At 34.8% G+C, this 24977-nt stretch overlaps 1 protein-coding gene across 3 annotated transcripts; it reads right to left on the bottom strand.

Annotated features, from left to right (window-relative positions):
- Window positions 1-264: 264 nt before the first annotated feature.
- Window positions 265-24886, bottom strand: LOC125678206 (advillin-like). Of its 3 annotated transcripts, none has more exons than XM_048916452.2 (25): window positions 24761-24866; window positions 21210-21299; window positions 18865-18939; window positions 18452-18490; window positions 16914-16979; window positions 16290-16426; window positions 14386-14488; window positions 13828-13938; window positions 13627-13728; window positions 13195-13307; window positions 13007-13085; window positions 12260-12358; window positions 11407-11551; window positions 10278-10378; window positions 9737-9961; window positions 9520-9591; window positions 9320-9430; window positions 9143-9226; window positions 8972-9027; window positions 8333-8426; window positions 7424-7627; window positions 6370-6492; window positions 6196-6267; window positions 4139-4249; window positions 265-1859 (listed from the first exon to the last, which is right to left on the bottom strand). In XM_048916452.2, exons 2-25 carry the CDS (start codon window positions 21276-21278, stop codon window positions 1746-1748), a joined length of 2505 nt encoding a protein of 834 aa, XP_048772409.2. In that variant the 5' UTR covers window positions 21279-21299; window positions 24761-24866; the 3' UTR covers window positions 265-1745. The 3 variants fall into 3 exon arrangements, with proteins under 3 accessions (XP_048772409.2, XP_056011371.1, XP_048772411.2); XM_056155396.1 differs by lacking the exon at window positions 24761-24866 and adding an exon at window positions 23248-23376; XM_048916454.2 differs by lacking the exon at window positions 18452-18490 and having other exon boundaries at window positions 24761-24886.
- Between the last annotated feature and the right edge of the window lie 91 nt (window positions 24887-24977).

Below are 24977 nucleotides of genomic sequence, written 5' to 3'. Positions count from 1 at the left end.
GGGTCTAAAATTTAGCAATTTGCTAGCCCAAAGGTAGGCTAATAATTTTTGGCGGACAAGGAAGAGTTATCTCTCTTGCAAATACTGAGGTCACAATTGGGATTATATTTGGCAAGTGAAATTTTGGCGAAAAGCTATCTAACTGCTGTAATAAGCCAAATTTATGACCCCACAGGAAAAAAAATCAATATAAGGTATCGGGGCAGACTGTATTCATAGTATGCCACTAGGAATGATGGGTATTAATGAAGACAAAGAATAAGCTTCATTTCATAATGTACATTTATATATAAAGTTCATCACGTAATGAAATGTAAAATGACATTGAAAGAGACACAGTGAAACCTACAATACAGTTCTAGGACAAAAATTCTGGTTACAAATATACAGGTCAAATCTACCATCCCCAATTCATATTGCTAGTTATTTACAATTATTAAAGTGTAACTCATGAATAGCTTAAATTGCACACTAAAAGTTCTATAAATGTAAACTGCACAGACAAAATATCAATGCAAACTATAGGTATAAATAAATCTGAAAATCAGCAGCAAATAAATCACCTGTGTATGAATAAAAAATATTATGAAATTTAAAAGTAACAAATATTTGATTCTATTTGCAAGGAATGTTTAAAGTGTACATGTATAAGAAATGAACCAAGAAACACCAATAAATAGCTTAATACACCATAAACTATCAACAGAAAGTATCAGATCTTTTATTCAGTTTTGGAAGACTTAGGCAAAGCCATTTACTTCAGCTTATGTTAGAAATTAAGAGCAATGCTGATCATTCACATAGTCCAATAAAGTAGTCATTATCAGCTGTAATGCCACACCATTTTACCCTGAACCTCAACAATAATGTCACACACTGGTTTGTGTTTGATGCCAAATTTCTCCGATTTAATAAAGTAAAATTTTCAGTCATCTTTAAGGTAATAATCTTTAGTATCATGCTTTAAGTCTCACACCCATAAATATAACACTCTTGAGTAATATGCGTAACAAATATTATATCTTCACTTAAAATGTAATAGGAATAAACTTTCCATTTATTTAATTGACAACCTCATGAACATATTTATGCAAAATCGTTCTATACTGGACAAAAATGTATATAATAACAATTTCAAAAAAAAATATAGGAATGTTAGAGTAAATATAGTGTGTGTAAAATATCAAAGATACCGTACTTATAAAAATAATTGATAACAAACCCAAGGAACAAACAGACCAATAATAAAAAATAGGAGGGGGGGGGGGGGGGGGGGGGCTTAAGTTCCAAATTATTTGGCAACAAAACTAATACAGTATACACACTTGTTCACAACTTAAATCTTGATATGACAAAAAAGTTGCATGACAATATAGAAAATAAAGTTTACAAATTTGTGTATAAATAATCTTTAGTAAATAACTGACATTCAAGTTCTTAATTTGATAACTAAGTAACAAACAGCAGTGTTGTATTTTGGTATCTTAGATCCAGTCAATATGGGGATACATGGTATGAGAAAATGTCAGGTGCATTTCACAACACCGAGATTTTTTAAATATTACACTGTAGATTTTAAACAGAGTGTAACACCACAAAAGCGGAACATTTTAAGCATTGATAATTACCCTATAAGGTCCAGTTTCAGCTCTAGATAGCTTTATACACTAAGTGGTGTCTAATGCATACACATTTTGGTACATAATGAGCAATGTAAAATTATGATTAAAATATGGAATGTTCTACTAGAATAATCTAAATTTCTTCTTCAAATCTTGTTGTTTCCATGGTGCTTTAGAAATGAAATCTGAGTATTTCATCTGGAAAATCTTTTCAAAGTCTTCATTGCTAAGATGGATCTGCAACATAAATTCATAATTTGTAAAACTGTTGAGTGTAAAAACTGTACAGGAGTTTACAGAAGTAAAGGATTAATTAAGGATCCTCTATACATTAACTAGAAAAATGTTTTGTACAGCCAGATTTCCCTCTAAACACTAACTAGGAAAATGTTTTGGACAGCCAGAATTTTGTGTCCTATAAAGTTATAGTGCAAGTATAAAGAAGTCGGGTACTGCCGAAAACACCAAACTGTATTTACTTGTGTTGTACTGCATTACAAGAAAGCCAATAACAAATAACTTGAGAGCAAACCTTGAATATCGCTTTATAATCACTTTATAATACATGTGCAATCCAAGGGGAGATAAAAATTTACCCCTTTTAATTCTAGTAATTTGTTACTTTTGTACAATTCCTGAACAATATGTTTTAAAATACAGTAGGTCTTGTGACTTTTGTCTTGCCATGGAAGTAATACTAAATTTATTATCACTACAAAATCAATAACAGAAAACCAATAACTATTAAGTCATTAAAGGGACTGATTCACGATTTCCCCCAAAATTTTATTTCTCACTTTTAATGATCAAAATCTACTCTCTAATATGTTTAAAAGATTTCACATAAAAATTAAGGTTATACATTATCCAAGAAGCTCATCTTAGAGAGTTCATTATTTGTTTTGTAAACAAAGATTGCGGTATGTTATTGTTTACAAAATTTTCAAAAGAAATGGTTATCGATCTAAGTTTATTATTATATCTTTCACATTTCAAGCATTCTTTGGGTAAAATATGTCATCTAAAAGTTAATGTGTGACTATGCAAAATTAAGATGCTTTATATTACAAAATAATATTTCACTTGTTTGTATGTATATACAATATAAAAAGACTCAAGTCTTTGTTTACATAACACATATTTAAGGCTAAAATATTGCTTTTATTCTTGCTTTCAGGTCAAAATTTTGGTTGTCAACATTAATGAGTTACATTTTTAATGTTAAGCATCAAAAATGAAAAACAAGATGTGTTTGTGAAACACAAATGCCCCCGATAAAGGCCAATTCCGAAGATGGTCAAGGTCACAAGGGCAAATATCTTGGTACCAGTAGAAAGATCTTGTCAAAAGAAATACTCATGTATAATATGAAAGCTCTAATATTTACCATTTAGAAGTTATGAACAATGTAAAAAAAATTAAAAGTAGGTCAAATGTCAAGGTCAAAAGGTTCAATACCAATGGAAAGGTCTTGTCACAAGGAGTACTCATGTGAAATATCAAAGCTCTATCACTTATTGTTCAAAAGTTATTAGCAAGGTTAAAGCTTTCAAAAAGTAGGTCAAACTCCAAGGTCAAGGTCACGGGCTCAAAAGTGTCGGTACCCACGGAAAGGTCTTGTCACAAGGAATACTCATGTGAAATATCAAAGCTCTATCACTTACTGTTCAAAAGTTATTAGCAAGGTTAAAGTTTCAGACAGAATTACAGAATGACAGAATTACAGACAGGACAAAAACAATATGCCCCCCAATCTTCGATCTGGGGGGCATAAAAAACCAATTTTGTTCAAAATTCATGAACCAGTCCCTTTAAAGTCACATCGTATGTTCATATATTGTATCATAAGGCATGCTGCAATATTACTATAGGCTGTGACATGGAGAAAGGGATATACCGTATCGTAAGGCATGCTGCAATATTACTATAGGCTGTGACATGGAGAAAGGGATATATTGTATCGTAAGGTATGCTGCAATATGAAGGCCTACAGATTACTACAGGCTGTGACATGGAGAAAGGGATATATCATATCGTAAGGTATGCTGCAATATGAGGGCCTACAGATTACTACAGGCTGTGACATGGAGAAAGGGATATATTGTATCGTAAGGTATGCTGCAATATTAAGGCCTACAGATTACTACAGACTGTGACATGGAGAAAGGGATATATTGTATCGTAAGGAGAAAGGGATATATCATATCGTAAGGTATGCTGCAATATGAAGGCCTACAGATTACTACAGGCTGTGACATGGAGAAAGGGATATATCATATTGTAAGGTATGCTGCAATATGAAGGCCTACAGATTACTACAGGCTGTGACATGGAGAAAGGGATATATCATATTGTAAGGTATGCTGCAATATGAAGGCCTACAGATTACTATAGGCTGTGACATGGAGAAAGGGATATATCATATCGTAAGGTATGCTGCAATATTAAGGTCTACAGATTACTATAGGCTGTGACATGGAGAGGGGGATATACATGTACGTTGTTACGTATTGTACCTCTCTACACGATGGATCGACTCCTGGTGGCAGTTCCTCTGAGGGAACAGTCAGCTGATCATAGCTAAACTTGGACACATCCTGAAAGTCCATTGAACCATTTTCTGCTACCTGCATACAATGAAATACATAGAGTATTACATGCGTATAACAAAGTCCACAAGTTAAATCAACCTTAGTGACCAACCAAACCAAAGGTCTCGGCATGGAATGACATACATGTATTATATGTAGATTTAAAGGGAAAGGCAACCCTAACCACATTGTTGCTTTTATGAATAAAGTATTACTTACTGATGTCATAAATGACTCTTTAACAACAAAAATTCTTACTTAACAATTAAATCAATAATAATCTATCATTTATTTTAAATTACCTGCCACTAAAAGAGCGGCCATTAAAGTTTACTTTATGATGTCACACCATCGGTTTCGGTTTATTTCATCAGCAGCACTGTAAACATGACAAGTAACGAACAGTCAAGTTTGGAGTTGTGTAGATTTGAGCCCATTCTTTCTCAAGAAGAAATCGAGAGAAGACGTTCAGTCGAGTACACTAGGTAGATAGTACATGTTTCTTCATACAAATGTCTCGAACCTCAACTTGTCATTTCGCAAATGATGGATCCACAGTTATACATAGTATTTTCTTTTCAGATGACTTGGTTGGGTCACAAATTTTGTAAAAAAAACTTTTCACATCTCCCCTTCGCATTAGTGCCATTAACAACTTGACAGGAAGGCATCAACCTATTTATTCGTAAAATCTACCACATGCACATCTTTGATGACTTTATCTCATCAAAACCGGGACAGATGGTGTGACGTCAAAATTATTGATTTTTGTGGTCTTGAATACAGAAGAGTTCCGTATCATGGCAGCCTCTATAGATGGCGGGGATTTCAATTTTTAACGTTTTCAAATGAGTACTGCAGTATATCTAGGCCGTATATCAACAGAATAGTAAGGCAAATGTTTATCATGTAATTAATCCTATCATTTATTATGTAATTTTTTTGGAGGGTTGCCTTTCCCTTTAACAATGTAGTATTCTATAAATCATATACAGTGAAAGATGCTTATAACAAACATGTTTTTAACAAATTCAAGCTTATTGCAAAGTAATATTTACTCCTCTGTGAGAGGAAACTACAGAAATTTTATTGGATATAACAAAGTTTGGTTATAATGAACTGTGTATTGCTGGTCCTGAAGGTTCACTATAACTGTGTTATACTGTATAATGAAGTTTGGTTAAAAAGTACTGATTATTGCCAGCCCTGTAGGTTCACTATAACTGTGTTTTACTGTATAATGAAGTTTGATTATTGCTGGCCCTGAGAGTTCACTATACCTGTGTTTTATTGTATGATGAAGTTTGGTTAAAAAGAACTGATTATTGACAGCCCTGTAGGTTCACTATACCTGTGTTTTATTGTAGGATGAAGTTTGATTATTGCTGGCCCTGAGGGTTCACTATACCTGTGTTTTATTGTAGGATGAAGTTTGATTATTGCTGGCCCTGTAGGTTCACTATAACTGTGTTTTATTGTAGGATGAAGTTTGATTATTGCTGGCCCTGTAGGTTCACTATACCTGTGTTTTATTGTAGGATGAAGTTTGATTATTGCTGGACCTGAAGGTTCAGTATAACCGTGATTTAATGTGCTTATTCAACTTCCACATGATCATAAACAAAAGTAGGATGCTGTATCTCAAAACAGTATTTCAAGTGAAGTCAATAAACAGCCAAACGAATACGCGAGGGGTTCCAGCTGGACATACACGTTACACAACATTCTGATTCATGTGATTCTGTCGTTATCACAACATACCAACATTATGTATCTACTACCACTAAGTACAATGTATATGATAATTACGCATCCGGTAGACATAAGCTATCAGCAACCTTGTTACTCTATCACATTGTGCACCTCTCTTGAGAACCTCTCCAAAATACAGGACATGGATTTTATACATGTACATTTTTTAATCTCTATCGTCTATATTGTGTAAGTAATGCACCCTTTATAAGATGACAGAGTTATCTAACCTGCTTCACAAGAGACATGGCCTCGTTTCCTTCTCCTAGCTCTTTCTTCAGCTCCTCAAAGGATTTTCCCTTCTACAAAACCATTTCAAAATTCATTAATAATATGTAAAGTATGTACACAGTCCAACACCGTGCATGTTGATGTAGCTAGACAAGACATAAAAATAAACTTACACTCCACAGATCTCTGTCCCACATTCCAAAGAAGCCAGTATATGTGGGCGGTTCATAACCCTGTTTAATCTTGTATACTGGAGTATCTGCATCTCTCCCTGCAGGATCAGTCTTCACATAATCCTAAAGGACAAGAAAATTATATTCTCAACTACTGCACTTTAAATCACATAACTAAACAAATTTATTATACCTCAGTATGAGAATTCTATGCTACACGTAATCTGATTGGTTTAGACAGTCACGTGCCAGGGATGACAAAACTTCATATCTCCCTCTCAAACCTCATATCTCTCCATCATATTTACCCCTTGGGCAGTCTCGTGCATTTTCCATAAATTTAACATCAAGGTAGACGAAGTGTAATATGACGTCACAATAAGTCCGAGTCATTCTACTTTCATAGTTCGTAAGGCACAAAATATGCGGATCTCTGATACTCAATTAAATTGCTTAGTTTTGGTTGATACAAAAACAAGCAAGTAAATCAGCATTCAAGGAGAATGGAAACACAAAAACTAGTTATCATATCACTGTATTTCGTAGTTTGTAGCTTCTACCGTAATACGTTGATGGTGCGGTGTTACCGTTAAGGCGATCTCAGCTACATACAATGTATAGATGAGCAGACTTCAATTTCAAATGCATTTTTGTAGTCTTGCTTTTTTTCGGTATAATAAACAATTTATTGCATGAATGTTTGTTAGATATGAAGATTTATTCACCCAAGAAAAATCATATTCCCATCGAGCGTTGCCCTCGGGAAATATGATTTTTCTTGGGTGAATAAATCTTCATATCTCCCTCACTATCATGCAATAAATGTATAGTATTTCCTTCTACACATATATGTAGCAGTATTTACTTACACATATATTTGCGATTTAATCAATTGTGGTATGTATGAACAAGACAAGTGACATTAACAAATATTTCAATTTATATGAGTCAAGAAATACAAATACACTGCACGTGTGCTTCTTTATTTTGTATCTGTATCTCCTGGTTCTATGTCTCTTTAAATTATACATGTATATCTTTATGTTGTACGTACAATGGCCAGTCTCTCGGCCTCATCCCTCTCCTGTTTATTAGCTCCGCCTCCAATCCACACGTACACCGTATCCCAGACATCCAAAATCATGACATCATCAGTGACCAGGTCCTGCTGGCTGAAGTCCGGAATCTCATCCACGGTGAAGCGGCCGGAGGCATTGGACATTTGGAACAGGCGGGCAGGGTGGTTGGTCTCCACCTCCTAAAATAAAGATCAATTTTTCTTACAACAGAACTGGTTTCCTTGGAGAGATTATGTTGAAAAACCGCGGAATTTTTGTTATCTCACAAATAGAGCTGTGGAATTTGTTATCTCACAAATAGAGCTGTGGAATTTGTTATCTCACAAATAGAGCTGTGGAATTTGTTATCTCACAAATAGAGCTGTGAAATCAGATATCCTCTGCTAAGGCAAATTTTGATGATACATTTGAGAGTGTATACAGACCTGAAGCTGATGATACGTTTGAGAGTGTATACAGACCTGAAGCTGATGATACGTTTGAGTGTGTATACAGACCTGAAGCTGATGATACGTTTGAGAGTGTATACAGACCTGAAGCCGATACATTTGAGAGTGTATACAGACCTGAAGCTGATATGTTTGAGAGTGTATACAGACCTGAAGCTGATGATACGTTTGAGTGTGTATACAGACCTGAAGCTGATGATACGTTTGAGTGTGTATACAGACCTGAAGCTGATACGTTTGAGAGTGTATACAGACCTGAAGCTGATGATACGTTTAAGAGTGTATGCAGACCTGAAGTTGATGATACGTTTGAGAGTGTATGCAGACCTGAAGCTGATGATACGTTTGAGAGTGTATACAGACCTGAAGCTGATGATACGTTTGAGTGTGTATACAGACCTGAAGCTGATGATACGTTTGAGTGTGTATACAGACCTGAAGCCTCTTATCATTGACGTAAGGTTTCTTTCCTCCCAGAACATTCCAGAAGTTGTCCTTCTCCTGCCCTTCAAACACCATGACCGGCTCTCTAAAAATGTTAACAGCCACATGACTTATTTGTAAATCAACTAGGTACTTATCCTAGTAGATTCAAAACTGACACAATTGTCAGCTTTGAACTACCCAGCACAATCACCAATAAGTGCTATCAATGTTGTCCTATATCAACTCCGATAGTGCTTATTGGTGATTGTCCTATATCAACTCCGATAGTGCTTATTGGTGATTGTCCTATATCAACTCCAATAGTGCTTATTGCTGATTGTCCTATATCAACTCCGATAGTGCTTATTGGTGATTGTCCTATATCAACTCCGATAGTGCTTATTGCTGATTGTCCTATATCAACTCCGATAGTGCTTATTGCTGATTGTCCTATATCAACTCCGATAGTGCTTATTGCGGATTGTCCTATATCAACTCCGATAGTGCTTATTGCTGATTGTCCTATATCAACTCTGATAGTGCTTATTGGTGATTGTCCTATATCAATACTCTAGTATTTCATATTTCGGTGTTAATTGTAATTTATTCCACTTAAAACAGTACCAACAAAGTTTTGTCTGGACCTACCTCGGAGATCTGCTGGTCACTTTCTTTGCCATTTCTCTCTCATCTCCTGTGCTGCCCTACAATCAACAATAATAAGCAATGAATTCAAGATACAACATTAAAAAATCATTTGTCATTAACTCACATAATATGATAAAATTGGATAGATACAGCTTTGTATACAAAACTTACTTTTCCACACCATATGAACACTTGAGTTTTAGTGAAAACAACAAAAACATCATTGGTGTTCAGAGATGAAGCATCCATTTCAACCTGCAAAAACACAAAAAATAGAAAAAAAATATTCCTGCAATACATAAATATATATCATGTGTATACAATAATCCCAACGAGTTCTGAGCTCACCTGAACAGCTTTGGTGTTGAGTTGGTTGGTTCCCCTGACCTGAAGCATGTAGCTGTCTCCCGGCCCCTCAGCATTGTTGTTCTGTTGTCCCCCCCAGCCAGCGTGACCACCCTGAACATGGTTAAACAATGAAATATCAAGTTCTCCAATAGCATGTGAAATTGTGTACAATGTATTGTCCATAAAATGAGTAAACTTACAGCAAAGATGATCATTTTGCCATCAAACATAGACATGAAGTGGGCTGGCTCTTTACCCTGAACCACACGGACCTACAAAGGACAAAAATAAGTTCAGTTCACAACTGAATCTGTTCTGGACTACCATACCATGACTTGAACATCAACTGTACGCTGTACATAATTCTACATTCACATAATTTCTTTATCTGTACTGCCGTATTTGAGAAAACTGCACCTGAACTGCAGCTCCTCCTAGTTTATCATCCAGCTCCACTGCCTTCAGTGCAGACGTTCCTTTCTCGTCTGTGGTGGACTTGGATCCCTGCCAGTAATAGATGACATGGTTGTCCTTCCCAGACACTTTGTATGTGTACTGTATAACATAGCAGTCCCCAGCGAAGAACTGCCCCATGTACCGGGAATGGATTGGCTCCAAATCAAAGTCCTTCACCCTCCATACCTACAGAGAAGGCATAACAGAGATTAATCTCCCTCCCTACCATCCTTAGAGTTCATAGACATACACTGTACATGTATCTATATTCACTGAATCTTTTCTCTTATATTTCTTTATGACATCGACATTGTTTTCATCCTAGACAATGAATACATGTTTATTGCAAACTAGTTAAATCAGGCTTTTTTTTTATTACCACCTGTCCATATAATCATTATCAAATATGGAGAATATTCAAGCTTTCTCTTAAGAAAGTTGACATGAATTTAAATGGTTAACATGCTGATTTTTGGAATAAAATCCTACGATCTCTGCTAACCTCGACACGTCCTGATCCATCGTCAAACATCTGTGTCTCGGCAGCGAGTTGTTGGTCATTGTGGAGAGTGGATGCATCAAATTTTGTCTGGATTGTTTTAGCTACAGGCAAGAAGGAAACAATCAAAGAATTTTATTTGTAGCTCCCAATGTGGAACAAAAACATGAGCTTTTAGAGATCACATTTCTTCAACTGTCTCTCTTAACTGAATGAATACAAATATTCCGAATCCAGTGCTATATCACAGTAAGGGCTTTAATTTCACGGAGCTAAAATTACGCAATTTTTATTGTTCAGTATTTAACGATGGTTTAAAGGGGCTGATTCACGATTTTCCCCAAAATTTAGTTTTTCACTTTTAATGATCAAAATCTATTGTCTAATGTGTTTAAAAGATTTCACATAAAGATTAAGGTTATACATGTACATTATCACAGAAGCTCATTTTAGAGAGTTTATTATTTGTTTTGTAAACAAAGATTGCGGTATGTTATTGTTTACAAAATTTTCAAAAGAAATGGATATCGATCTAAGTTTATCATATCTTTCACATTTCAAACATTCTTTGAGTAAAATGTGTCATCTCAAAGTTAAAATTTGTGACTATGCAAAATTAAGATGCTTTATATTACAAAATTAACATTTCACTGGTTAGTTTGTATACATGAAAAGACTTGAGTCTTTGTTTACATAATAAAGATTTAAAGTTAAAATATTGCATTTATTCCTGCGTTCAGAATGTCAACATTTTGGCTTTCAACATTAAATGAGTTATATTTGTAATGTTTAACACCAAAAATTAAAAATATTTTTTTTCAAAAATCGTGAATCAGTCTCTTTAAATTTCGAAGATAAACCCCTTCTCATGTATGAACTCACACCCCCAAATACTTTGAACAGCACTTTGCGATGGTTTTATTTTCGCAATCGTTAATACAATTGCGAAAATAAAACCCAAGTGAACATTTCTCCCTTTACAGTATCACAATGAACTCATGACAGCCGTAAAACATTACTGAATTTTGTCAACAATATTCAGATTCTTGTCCACATTCAACAAACCAGAATGAAAACCGAGCCTCCCAGTAGAGGTAACGAGTTTGAACCAGAATTAGGATGTGATACTTACCAATTCTGTTGCGGCTGTACACTTTGCCAGAGATGGGAGGTTGGGGCCAGTCTTTGAAGAGACATTTGAAATCCGAAGGTTCACCGCCTTCCACAACACGAGTGACACTGGTGCTTGTTGGTAGGTTCTTCTTCTTGATAAAACCCTGGGGGAAAAGAAGTTCACTGTTTACATATCAAGACAATTATTCTATCTCAGCACCATCAAAATTTTGAAATGGTGCTTGGTCTTCCAATGCTATGCAAAATAAAGTGTCCCCTTACAACACAAAAATAACACCCTTCCACACCAACATAAAGGATGGCACAGTGACTCAGTGACACACAACTTGTTACATTAATGTGTCTCATACTGCTCTGCCATCCTTGTTCTAGTTCACACAGATATTACCATGGATCAAAGAATCCTTGTTCTAGTTCACACAGAGATTACCACGGACCAAAGAATCCTTGTTCTAGTTCACACAGATATTACCACGGACCAAAGAATCCTTGTTCTAGTTCACACAGATATTACCACGGATCAAAGAATCCTTGTTCTAGTTCACACAGATATTACCATGGACCAAAGAATCCTTGTTCTAGTTCACAGATATTACCACTGACCAAAGAATCCTTGTTCTAGTTCACACAGATATTACCACGGACCAAAGAATCCTTGTTCAAGTTCACACAGATATTACCACTGAATAAAACATCCTTGTTCTAGTTCACACAGATATTACCACTGAATAAAACATCCTTGTTCTAGTTCACACCAATATTCCCACAGACCAAAGAATCCTTGTTCTAGTTCACACCAATATCACCACTGAACAAAACATTCTTGTTCTAGTTCAAACAGACACACTTACCAAAGCATTCCTCATGGCTTCAGATCTTTCTTTCTTTGATGATTTTTTTCCAATCCATGCCCAGATACCTGAGCTACCATTGTCAATGATGTAGGATTCCTAAAGAGAAAAAAATGTTACCATTAGGTCTCAGTATTTGTACACCAATTGAGAGTTAAACACAGCTCTATTATTAACCAATGAAAGAAAATGTGAACAAGTTCGCATACCCCATGCTCTAACATTGCTTGACAATGCCTCACATAATGAATAGTAATGCTATGCATTACTGCAAAAACAGGACAGATGGGATCGAAATTCTAAGTTCAAAAGGGGTATAACTCCCAGAAAAATTATTGAATCAGAATTTTCTGGGAATATGCACATCTACACAGTGTGTCCTTATTAAGGATGAGATTGAAAGATCCGATGTTAGACAAAAATCTAATTCAAATAATTAGGGGGAAAGGGGGTAAATTGCCCCATGAGTTTCTGTCATTCAACATCGATTACACCTCAGTGGAACAAGAAAAAAGACAAGCGACTGTTAAAAAACACATAATATTACATTCTAATGAACATTTGATAGTTTCAATGCACACTTTCATTTGTGAATAAGCAGTAGAAAGGGTATACAGAGTGTTGTTTATAATCGTATGTATTTAATTTCAACATTCACATTTAATTTTAAGGGGAAAGGGGTCTTGGTGAAAACTGAATTTAATTTTTTGTCAGACACCGAACTAATTACAGACTTGGCAAACTTACAGAGGAGTCAAGGTCAGTCTTCAAAAGAGGTCCACTTTTGACCTCTGAGACTTTGAGCGTACCCTCATCTTCTGAGCAGCTGTAACAAAGAATATGACAAATGTAGCCTTCACAACACTGTCTAAATATACCTCCATTAACTTTAGTGTAAAATCACGTGATTTTCACAGAGTTTTATAATGACTCACACGTAGAGTTTCAGTTCAGTACTGCCCTTCCTCTCTGCAGTTTCATCTAAACCCCCTTCTTCTTTTGACTTAATTTGACCTTTGGAACTCAAAGGCAGGTGCTTTTCAAATTCCTGGAACAAGAGAACCATGCTTACTATCAATCTTTCATATACATGTATATACATTCCCATATATATCTTACTGTACTATGAGAGTTCAGGTTATCATTTATATACATACACATATATATCTTACTGTACTATGAGAGTTCAGGTTATCATTTATAAACAAACACACATATATATAACTGTACTATGAGAGTTCAGGTTATCATTTATGCACTCAACAATACACAGATATGAGAGTTTGGCTTTATTCTATGACTCAATACACAATGTCATGATACAATGAAATTTCAGTACAAAGAAATGATTGGGTTGATAGCGGTACCTCTAATTCCTCTTTGATCAATTCTTTTTCTTGATCGTCCTCCACTACCACGATGTTAGCCTTTCCCCTCTCATCCCTCAACTGACGTGCATGTTCTAAATCCTAAAAAAAAATCATTTCAGAAAATAACATCACATAATCTCAGAAACCTTCTTACTAAGCTCATTGTTTCCCATCATTAACAATAAAACCGTGATTTACCTTAATTCTTTCAGTACGACTGGCCTCTTTTCCAACCCACACAAACAAGACTCTCCCTGTATCTAAGATGTATGCGTCACCATGGTTCATAGATGACCATTCAATAGGAGTCTGAAGGGAGCAAAGTCAAGTTATAAGATTTTATTTCAAGTTATGTCTCTTCTCTGTTTATGCCGAATATTACTTCTTACAAAACATTACAAATCTTGAATGGATGCTATTTCAAATCTTTAAATGATTTCATGTACAGAACAAATTAAAATACATGTAGTTTTCAAAGCATATAAACCTCTTGTTTTGAGACCTCAAGTTTCGAAAGATTTTTTTTCTCTCTCTTTAAAACCAGTGCCAATAACCCAATTTTATTTTGGATGTGTGTTTCTTAATGGTGTGAATATGGATGTGTGTTTCTTAATGGTGTGAATAATATGCCACACATCGGAGGATTTCTTTTGTTCAACAATTATTTCAGGCCATCATATTCACATTGGAATATAAAATTGCAGATTATTGTAAATGCATCGTAAGAACATGAGGAACTAGTTTCTGATTTCTTACCTCAGACACTCTAACATGGTGTTTTCCTTTGACATGTAGTAGTCTCTGTTTAAATTTGTGTTCCACATGGTTAAATCCGGACTTGTGACCGCCGTCTGCATACCTAAAATCACAAAGAAATTCATAAACTGAGCAGAACCAACCTCAAAGTATCTAAAATCACAAAGAAATTCATAAACTGAGCAGTACCAACCTCAAAGTATCTAAAATCACAAAGAAATTCATAAACTGAGCAAAACCAACCTCAATGTATCTAAAATCACAAAGAAATTCATAAACTGAGCAGAACCAACCTCAAAATAAGAAAATGTGAAATATTGATGCTCCAGGATAACAACAAAGAGGAACCAGGTCAAAGGTTAAGGTCACAAGGTCAAAGATTTTAGTGTGAATGGAAAAGTCTTGCCACAAGAAATAAACATACCAGATATGAAAGCTATATCGCTTATGATGTAAAAGATATGACCAAAGGTTAGAGTTTTTTGCCACAGACAGACTGTCCTACAACAATGCCCCTGAATCTTCCAATTATGGGGGCATAAAAACAAGCATTTTTTGAGAATATTGCATAGCAATACATTTCCACTTCCAGCTCAAAATTAAGTCATTTGCATATATAACTATGTATTCTGCTTGCATAATCTTGTCAACAGTTATGTATAATTGTAATAAAGAACACAAAAATTAAATTTATTTCATAATTTTTTCAGTAAATTATATGGATCCCGTACAGGAAAACCAGATATGTCTGTAAAACACTATGCCAGTAAAAAACAAACAAATGAAAGACCTTATTATACAAGTAAGGCATCTATATACAAAAATGTGAATGCCCAAACTACAATAGTTCAAGAGATATTGCCTAGGATATATTCTCTTAAAAGTAGCTCAAACTCCATGGTCAAGGTCACATGGTCAAAGATCATGGTATCAAATGAAAGGTCTTGTCAAAAGTATTAATCATATACACTGTACATAATATGAAAGCCCTACCTTAGGTAGTTCAGGAGATATTGTCTAGGTGCTTGTTTTAGAATATCAACATATGTAGTCAGTGTACATAGTTTGATGTTAGTCAAGCAAAGCGTTCTTAAAATATTGCGTGGAAAATATCTTACTATGTCCCATTTGACCCTTGACCTTGTGACCTGAAAATCAATAGGGACCATCTACTCTTTAGATATTGAGCGGACAAGACTTAGTCTACAGACCGAGTGACTGACACATGGAAACAAAATGTCTTGCCTTTTTCAAAGGGGCATATAAAAGAAGTCTGGAAAACAATGACTTTTAGAGTCTAAGAGCAATAGCTTTCGTTAAAATATGTCAATCAACATGAAACAAATTACACTTGATCTATAAGTCATTAATATGAGGAGATTATGATACTATATATTAGCTAATTATCTACAACAACAGCAACAACAAAAAATTGGGAAAACAGTGAATTAGAAATTTTCAAAGTGCAATGGCAAGGCATAAAATTTAAACTTAATCTGAAAGTCATCAATATAAAGAAATAAACCAAATATTACCTCATTATCTACAAGTACAGCAACAACAACAAAAATCTGAGAAAACTATGAGAAATGACAAACTGATAGAGTGAAAGGGGTAACACCTATGCCCCAACCATTCATGGCAATGGTTTAAAAAAGTCCAGAAAACTAAGTTGCATGTGACAGATGAAGTGAAGAACATGTATGGAAGGATGGACATACACAGTAGAAACTAGTAGTGCCCTTTGGCTTCACTGGTACATGTAGGGGACTAATTAACTATAAACAAATACTTGTGTCAACAACATCATAAAGTTTTGTCAAACTCCAAAACTTCATTGAGCCACAAGTCACCCTATTGTAAAGCTGTTGCTATAAATATATCTGATGTTTGTATGGTAATACCTGACTCCACCTTTGGACTTGAAGTAACTGAGGAAACCTTTTGATTCATGACCTTCGACCTCTCGGTGTTGAACAGGTGCCCCTCCCAAGTAATCATCCAGTTCTACAGTTTTGTAGGCTGCCACACCCGCTTCATCCTATTCACAAATACAACTTATCTTTATTCCTCATCTAAATTCTTCTCAGAATAATTTGAGAAGCATGCATGCTCTATAAACATCAAATACACATTGTTAAAGGTGATATGATACACTTTATTTCAGCTGCTTTTGATTCCCAAGATTCTGTTAATAGAAGCATATTTTACTTATATTGGCTCTTTGTTCCATGTGACATTTAAACACCCAAACTACCTGTGATCAACATTCCACCACAACCAAAACGTTTAACACTCTCTAGCTTGAAGCCATCATTTTTTAGAATTTCAATTGAACTTGCAAAACACTTTTTAAATTCTGTGTTCCTCTTTTTTTCATTAAAGTTTGCTTGGGCCATAAAAACATGCCTACCAGTAAGTCATGGGCCGTAAAAACACGCCGAAGTCAAGGGACAGTTGTTGGCCATTAATGAGTAGATGTTACACAACCTCAAGTAAAACAAACTGAGATAAAATGTTCATCATACCTGTGTTGTCTCCGAGCCTAGCCAGAAGTGAATGTTTGCGTCCAGTGTACCCTTAATTTCCTTAACCTGAAATCAAACAGAAATGCATTTCAGAAAATCACACCAAAACCCTATACCAGCCATTCAAACTAGCATATTTAACTACGCCATTCTGACATTAAGTGGTTTCATTCAACAAATGCAAAATGCCTGTGGCACAGGCATCAACAAACCTATACGTTCATTGTTCTACATTCAAAACAAACCACTTATTTACTCCTTTATGGAAACTCTTAAAGGTCTGATATAAACGAATGAAAACTAATTTTACGTATTAATAACAAATCTGGAAATATCTACATGCACGATACACTATGAAGCATCCTATTCATCTATAAATTACACTGCAAGTAGAAAAACCTGTGAGAAATGATCAAGTTGTGCACTAATTTCCTAAAATTGTTCCTTTATTAGTTTCTGATTTAAAATTTTGAAGACTTCCTTTGTTTTGTCAGAAACAAAACAAGTTATGAGCTCAGATGACAAAAACAAAGCCAAACTCCAGGCAGTTTATCTCCACCAAACATTCTATAAAGGACCTCAAAGTCAAATACACAGCGGGTCCAAGCAAGAAGTTCATTACATCGTCATTCAATCTCTTCAACGAGTCCCCAGACATGCCGGTACAAGAAAAGTATAAAAAGTGGGGGATTAATTACATAACTACAGAGGGATTTTACGAAATTAAAGACAGTGTCCAGTATTACAGGATAATATTACCCGTTACATAGATATTAAAAAGTATCATCACAGAGTATCTAGTCTATCCCTGTAAACAGGTTTATCAAAGCTATAATGAAATTATCTGGTCCTTAAACATCCCTTTAAAAATAGTTTGAATTCTGTTCTGGTGTAAGCACTACAATGCACTGAATCTGTTGTATACTAAAAGCTCATCTCAATCTTACATATCACAAAAGTGATACTAGAATTAACATTTTATCAACAAAGCATGAAGATAAAGCTGTCGAGAATATCAGGAAATCTTACATTTCATGTAAATATCATTAATGATAATCACTAGAGGTTTCCATCGGTCAGGATTTTAATGCTTTGTATTATATTCCTCTATGATAAAGCACAAACTATGGGACACACACGACACGTGTGTAATTTTAACTGATTCTCACTTCATATTATATAACATTACATAGACAGTTCTTTGCATGCTTGATATTTACCAGGAATACATGTACATGTACAGGTGTATAAGAATTTCTCATGCGACACTGCTGCTGTTTATGCATAATCAATTGCTGCAAAACAAGCGCTCAGCAGAAAAATAAAAATGTAAAAGGCATGCAAGAAAAGGCAGCATTCAGCAACCTATACAGCTCCACTCAATGTAATGTCCTGATACACTACATTTCCACTCAGAAGCATGCTAAACAAGGGTCATCCTGCCATCGGTTTAAGAGGCAAGTGAGGTGAAGGTCGCCCATTTCAAGGACAAGCTGTACTGGTGGATAAGTGAGGTTTCACACACTACAGGTATATACCTTAATATTGACACCTTTCAGGTCTCCCTCTTCTGACAACTAGTTTGTACAACAATGCAATCATATTTATTAATTTCTATCTACTTGTCCAACTCAAAAACATTTGTATCTATAGATAATATGTATGCACTGATAAATATAAAAATACAAAAATAGTTGAAAGATGCACATGTATATAAAAATTGAAGATTGACAAATAATAATGGGAAAAAATGTTAAAAAGATAAAATTAAACAAAAATCAAATGCATATTTGTAGGAATTGACAGAAAGAAATATATATATATTAATATAGCACAGAGGAAATCCATAGTTCATATATATTTCAACTGTTGAATTGATACAGCACAAGAAGAAAATTACATGTGCAGTAGTAAATTTGATGTATAACAACATTGACTTGAGTGAACTTACAGAGAGGATGATGTAGGAGTCACCTTTGTAGAAGCTGCCATATTGTTCCCGGGGAACAGCTACTACTTTCATGTCCTGAAATGAAAATTAACACATACATGTATATGAACCCTTAACTCTGCTTCAACAACACAGCTAGATATATCGGTGAAACACACTACCCCTAAATGTGGCCACAATGAATTGTTACCAATTCACCTTGATCTTAATGAGTGATCTTGACATTTAGCAGCCAAATTGCAATTACCTTGACCTTTCAGTTTATCAACTTTTTGCATAGTTTAAAAGTTAATTAAAGTTGCAGACATGCAAAGAGACCAAAAAGAGATAAAAAAAAAACAACAATGTCTTGATCTTCAATCGCAGGGGCATAAAAATTGCTTGACACTTGGATCTAAAATTAATAACGGAACATGTATACATCTATGCAAAATAAGAATAATCATGATAATATTTAGCTTCACACTCAGTTATTATCCAGTACACAATTCCAAGTTTTGTTGTACAGCTACTAAACAGTAAAAAAATAATCCACTATACATGTAGGTGGCCATCCTAAACAAATTTTGTTTTTCAGCATTCTGTCAGTATATGACCATTCAGTTGGTTACAGTATACTTGTCAGTATATGACCATTCAATTGGTTACAGTATACTGTCAGTATATATGGCATTCAGTAGTTTACAGTATATTGTCAGTATATGACCATTCAGTTGGTTACAGTATACTGTCAGTATAGCATTCACTGCTTTACAGTATATTGTCAGTATATGACCATTCAGTGGTTTACAGTATACTGTCAGTATATGACCATTCAGTGGTTTACAGTATACTGTCAGTATAGCATTCAGCGGTTTACAGTATACTGTCAGTATAGCATTCAGTTGGTTACAGTATATTGTCAGTATAGCATTCAGCGGTTTACAGTATACTGTCAGTATAGCTTTCAGTTGGTTACAGTATACTGTCATTTTACTGTATTGATTACAACAGGCTGTCAGTTGATTGATTGATCAGGCTGTCAGTATATAGCATTCAGTGGTTTACAGTATACTCATTACTGTCAGCATATAGCATTCAGATGATAACAGTGTCAATGCATGCAATCAGATCACTATATACAGTTAGCCTACCATATATATTAACAGGGCCATCTCAAGATTTCAAAAGTAGGAAATTTAATAAGCAGTAACTGGGTCACGTCAGCCGCGTTCTAGGGGGTGCAGCCCTGACACTGTGTACAGTTAAAAACTGTATGTGTACAGTTTAAACTTGTTGTTTTTATCATACTACCACTTTACATGATATAGTTGTTGTACAGTATGCTTTCAGTTTAAAATACACATCACACCTTACCGCAGACTGCCCATCACCAGGACGCTGGCAGTCTCTAGAATTAGGGATGTAACAATATACCGCTATATCGGTAGATTGTGAATTATTAAAATTTTCATTGCATCATGATACAAAATATCCCAAGATTTTTCTGATATTGTTTGATAGTATCATTTCTATTTGATATTAAATCGTGTTTGTAAAATATACAGCATTGACATCTATTAAAATGATACATGGATCTCCATATATATCGTGAAAGGGTTAAATACACATGCACATGCATGCCGCAGTATATCAAGATACACCTCAACCGAATCATTACACCAATATATTAGCAGTTAGTTAATAGTTTACAGTAATACAGTCACCTTACCTCTATCCATTATATAAGTGGTTTACAGTGCAGTATAAGTTTACAGTTACAATCAGCTTACCTTTATCCATTATATAAGTGGTTTACAGTATTGCATATATTCACAGTAATACAGTCAGCTGACCTCTGTCCAGTATATAAGCAGTTTACAGTGCAGCATAAGTTTACAGTAATACAGTCAGCTGACATCTATCCAGTATATGAGCAGTTTACAGTGCAGCATGGATTTACAGTAATACAGTCAGCTTACCTCTATCCAGTATATAAGCGATTTACAGTGCAGTATGAGTTTACAGTAATACAGTCAGCTTATACCTCTATCCAGTATATATTATAAGCAGTTTACAGTGCAGCATGAGTTTACAGTGCTACAGTCAGCTTACCTCTATCCAGTATATAAGTGGTTTACAGTGCAGCATGAGTTTACAGTAATAATCAGCTTTATACCTCTATCCAGTATATAAGCGGTTTACAGTGCAGCATGAGTTTACAGTAATACAGTCAGCTTACCTCTATCCAGTATATAAGCAATTTACAGTGCAGCATGTGTTTACAGTGCTACAGTCAGCTTACCTCTATCCAGTATATAAGCGGTTTAGAGTGCAGCATGAGTTTACAGTAATAGTCAGCTTACCTCTATCCTCCATATGTAGAATCCAGACTTCCCCTTCAGTACACTACGAAATGCTGGATCCACATTCATTGTTCACAAGTCCTGATGTTCCTGAACAAACATTTAAAAACACATTAGCATCAACATACAATTTCAAAGTCATACTATTTGAGTAAAATTTCTTGCAAAATAATTTTGACTGATTAAATCTAATCTTCCTTTCAATACATGTATTCATATTACCCAGGCTAGAGGTAAGAAGAATTGTTAAGATACAAGATACCTGGACATCTACAACAGCTGATTTCATGATATGTCTCATGGTTCAGTGATGTCATAGACAATCAGTTTATATTCACTTGTCTCTACCCTTAGGAATCTCTCTCTCTCTCAACCCCCTTATGCTCTATGTACATAAGGCGTATTTATAAATCATGCTATATTTCCTTATTATTCAGACAGTGTAGTACAAAATACTGTTTTTGTATTTTTGTATTATGCTACAAGAGTTGGTCACCTTTCCCGGACTGACAGTGTATATAGAGCTGTTACAATAACATAATGACATGATAATCCATCAATAATAGACCTGTCACCACGCTGACGTATCTGTCCTTCACAACATTTCTCTATTCGTCATCAAATCTTGTAGTAGGGTGTGAAGATTTGAATGTGTGGGTCTGATTTTCCTGTCAACTGATACACATGAGTAAGTCTAGCCTCTCTGGGAGTTTCTTAATCTTCTCCAAAATATGTCTATCAGTAGTGTAGGCATAGTAGCCTGCCTGGTTATCATAATGTATCACAACCCCCCCACCCTTCCTCCCCCAATACATGACAGCTAGTGAACTCATTTAATATTTATATTCAAAATATCATTTCATGGTCCAACATGACTGTAACCTCAGGACCTTGCTGACTTTTAGACTATAAATACTGGCACTTCTGATATTTTTTGACAATTACATTATTGGCTATTTCCTGTATTACTTGCATCATCACAAAAATGACATAACTGTCTTTTTAAGTTTACACAAAGTGGCATTCATAAGCTAATATAAACACAACTTAACCAAGTGCAGGTAAATTGGATGAGTTTAAAGGTCACATCCCTGCAGGGAACTGTTCTGCAGTATCAATTGTAAATTGTAGAAATGTTAAAATCCTTTCATCAAATTCTTTTCAAATTCTCTACAATTCAAGTCTGGTCAGACCTGTGTGTTATAGTATTTTTCAATAACAACCGAAAATGTTTAAACACTTTTTTAAAAACCAGTCCAGTGATTAATCATTCAAAGAAACCAATGCATAAAATCTTCTCTCCCTTCATGAAAATGTACAACACAGAGACAGTTTCTATACAACCCAATTATTCCACCTACACTCATAACTATACAGTGCGTAACATGATGATTTTCTAGTTTGAAATACATCCTTTTAAATACAAAATAATACAATAAATACGTCAGACAGAATAAAATAAATTTTAACCTATTCACCAGCCATTTACAGGAAATCTTGAAATCAGCTTACTTCTTTCAGTCAATTTACTTTTATCAAGTTATGTGCAAACATTCCTAATAAGGAACTACTTTGGTGGGTGTGACAAACAGCAAATATTGACAAAAGTGAAGGGGATTTCATTCATGTCTTCGTACCCCAAAAAGTTTTGTGGAATGACTATGACTAATATATCGAGTCAATTCTTTTCAGCACAGAAGAAATCACATTTTGTGGGCCTAGGAGCTTTTTATCACATAACAGGATCTTCACTGTACAATTAATTCCTCCTAAGGCTACAACTTTATTTTATCAATATGTGAAATAGGCAATTAATCTACCATGAGTTTTGATATTGCGGTATGTAATCTTGTCTGTGTTCAAATGTTAATAAATTAGATATTCAAAAGACATTTAATTAAAAGATATTAATTATGGTAGGTATATTTCATTTTAGGTTATATTTCCTCCTTTACCATTATAAAATCATGTCTACCACTCATACAGTGAAAACAGTGGATTAAAAGTATATGAAAATACTAGTTCACAAAAGACTTACTATCCGTTTTACGATCTCCTCTCTATAAATATACTTTAAATGTTAGCATTTGCACAAACACTTCCACACTTAAAGAATTTGTGTCAATGATTATGTATATATGTCCTTGGCAGCTCCACATATAAATGCTGAATGAACTTTAAAAGAGAGGCACCAAATATTCTTCTCCAACAATGACCAAGATACACATATGTAAACCCAACCAATACTGATACAGAACTCCATAAAAGGCATCATCATGATTGTTATTTGGTGTAACCTACTACGAATTCTTTATCACCAATCATGCATATCACAGCCCACAGAATGATTCCTGACATACACATTCAATTTACACATGACATCACACCAATTCATACTGGTGCATACAAAGTACCATACCCCAAACCAATTTTATGATAACATTCTACTCTGACTGTGCAGTTCAGTGCATCTGTGTAATTATCCTTGTAATTCTTAATTAATATGAGCATCCCAGAGCTATAGAAAACCCTGTCTAGTATCAATTCACTTATTCACAATACTATATCATGTATATAGATCATATAGTAAACCATGTCTATATCAAATTACCCTCAATACTAAACAGCATTAATATCTTTACATGTATGGTGCTTATGTAAATGGACATTAGTTGTTTCTACATTAACAGAAACAAGATGATTGATTTGAGTCATCCGTTAATTGTCTTTTTTTTCATAAGTAATACATGCAGTGTGGATTTACATCACATCACTCATATAGAGGACTGTCTGAAACAACATGCAATGCTGTAAACTTTATCAACAATTCTGATTAATAAAAAAAATCATGTATAAATCTGTAATTCTTCTTGGAAGATGATTGAAGGGTTTAATAAAGTGAATCACAATCCAAAATGTGACTGTGATAGCTATATTTGCCGATAAATGCAAGCATTATGCATGGTTTCTGTAATTGTGCCACAATAAGTGCAAAATAAGCAGTATGCAAATTAAAATTTACATTAGTTGACTTTGCTGTGCTACACCGTGTGGAACATTTTAAACTCAAATGGCATGTATATAGTTCTCGGCAAAAATTTTAAACAACCTTAATCCACATACATATAATAGAATGGGAATGGCACTCTCCATTATTTCAAAATACTCTCAAACCTTCACCGGTAAATTCTTCTGTACATGTACATAGCTGTGTTACTGGGTGTGATGTGACCGTGTTTAGAATGACACAGTTCCCATCCAATTCAGGTCTATGATCATTACAGGACAGTGTAACCATTGGTCATAAACCCCATCAGTGAGGCTGCAGTTAGACTGTACATGATTAATAGAGGACACGATGGACACTACACACAAACAGGCGTGACTAGCATCGCTTATGGAGTGTAAACAACCAACAACGATATTCACACGCTCGAAATCAGGAAGCTTCAGGAATAATAATGCACGTAATATACAATAAATAGTTGAAAGATATTGAACTGAGATCAAAGAAATCAATAAGGTCTAGATAATGAATCCTCTGTACTTACTTTATCCAAAAACCGGTCCAGGTAGAATTAAATTCTAGTTATCGAACTTGTGCTACCGTAAAGGTATGCCAGCCAGGTATAAATAGATTTTTGATCGAGACTGTCCCGCACGGAAAAAATAGGGGCCGTCTGATTGGATGTAATATTGATCGTATGCAGCAGGTGCGAAAAGCAGACGATGACTAATATTGTTTTCCTCCTACTAACAAAAAAATCG

Source organism: Ostrea edulis, chromosome 2, assembly GCF_947568905.1.
Source record: "Ostrea edulis chromosome 2, xbOstEdul1.1, whole genome shotgun sequence".
Classification (NCBI taxonomy): Eukaryota; Metazoa; Mollusca; class Bivalvia; order Ostreida; family Ostreidae; genus Ostrea; species Ostrea edulis.
The sequence above is the reverse complement of the archived record's forward strand: the minus strand, read 5'-3'. Positions and strand labels throughout refer to the sequence as shown.

What these genes read in the sequence shown, in the direction of transcription:
- LOC125678206 (XM_048916452.2), bottom strand. Translation starts at nt 21,278, where the DNA reads ATGAATGTGGATCCAGCATTTCGTAGTGTACTGAAGGGGAAGTCTGGA. An exon ending in ACTCCTACATCATCCTCTCT is followed by an intron (nt 18,491 to 18,864) that starts GTAAGTTCACTC and finishes TGTACAAACTAG; the next exon opens with TTGTCAGAAGAGGGAGACCT. An exon ending in GCAAAATGATCATCTTTGCT is followed by an intron (nt 9,431 to 9,519) that starts GTAAGTTTACTC and finishes AACCATGTTCAG; the next exon opens with GGTGGTCACGCTGGCTGGGG.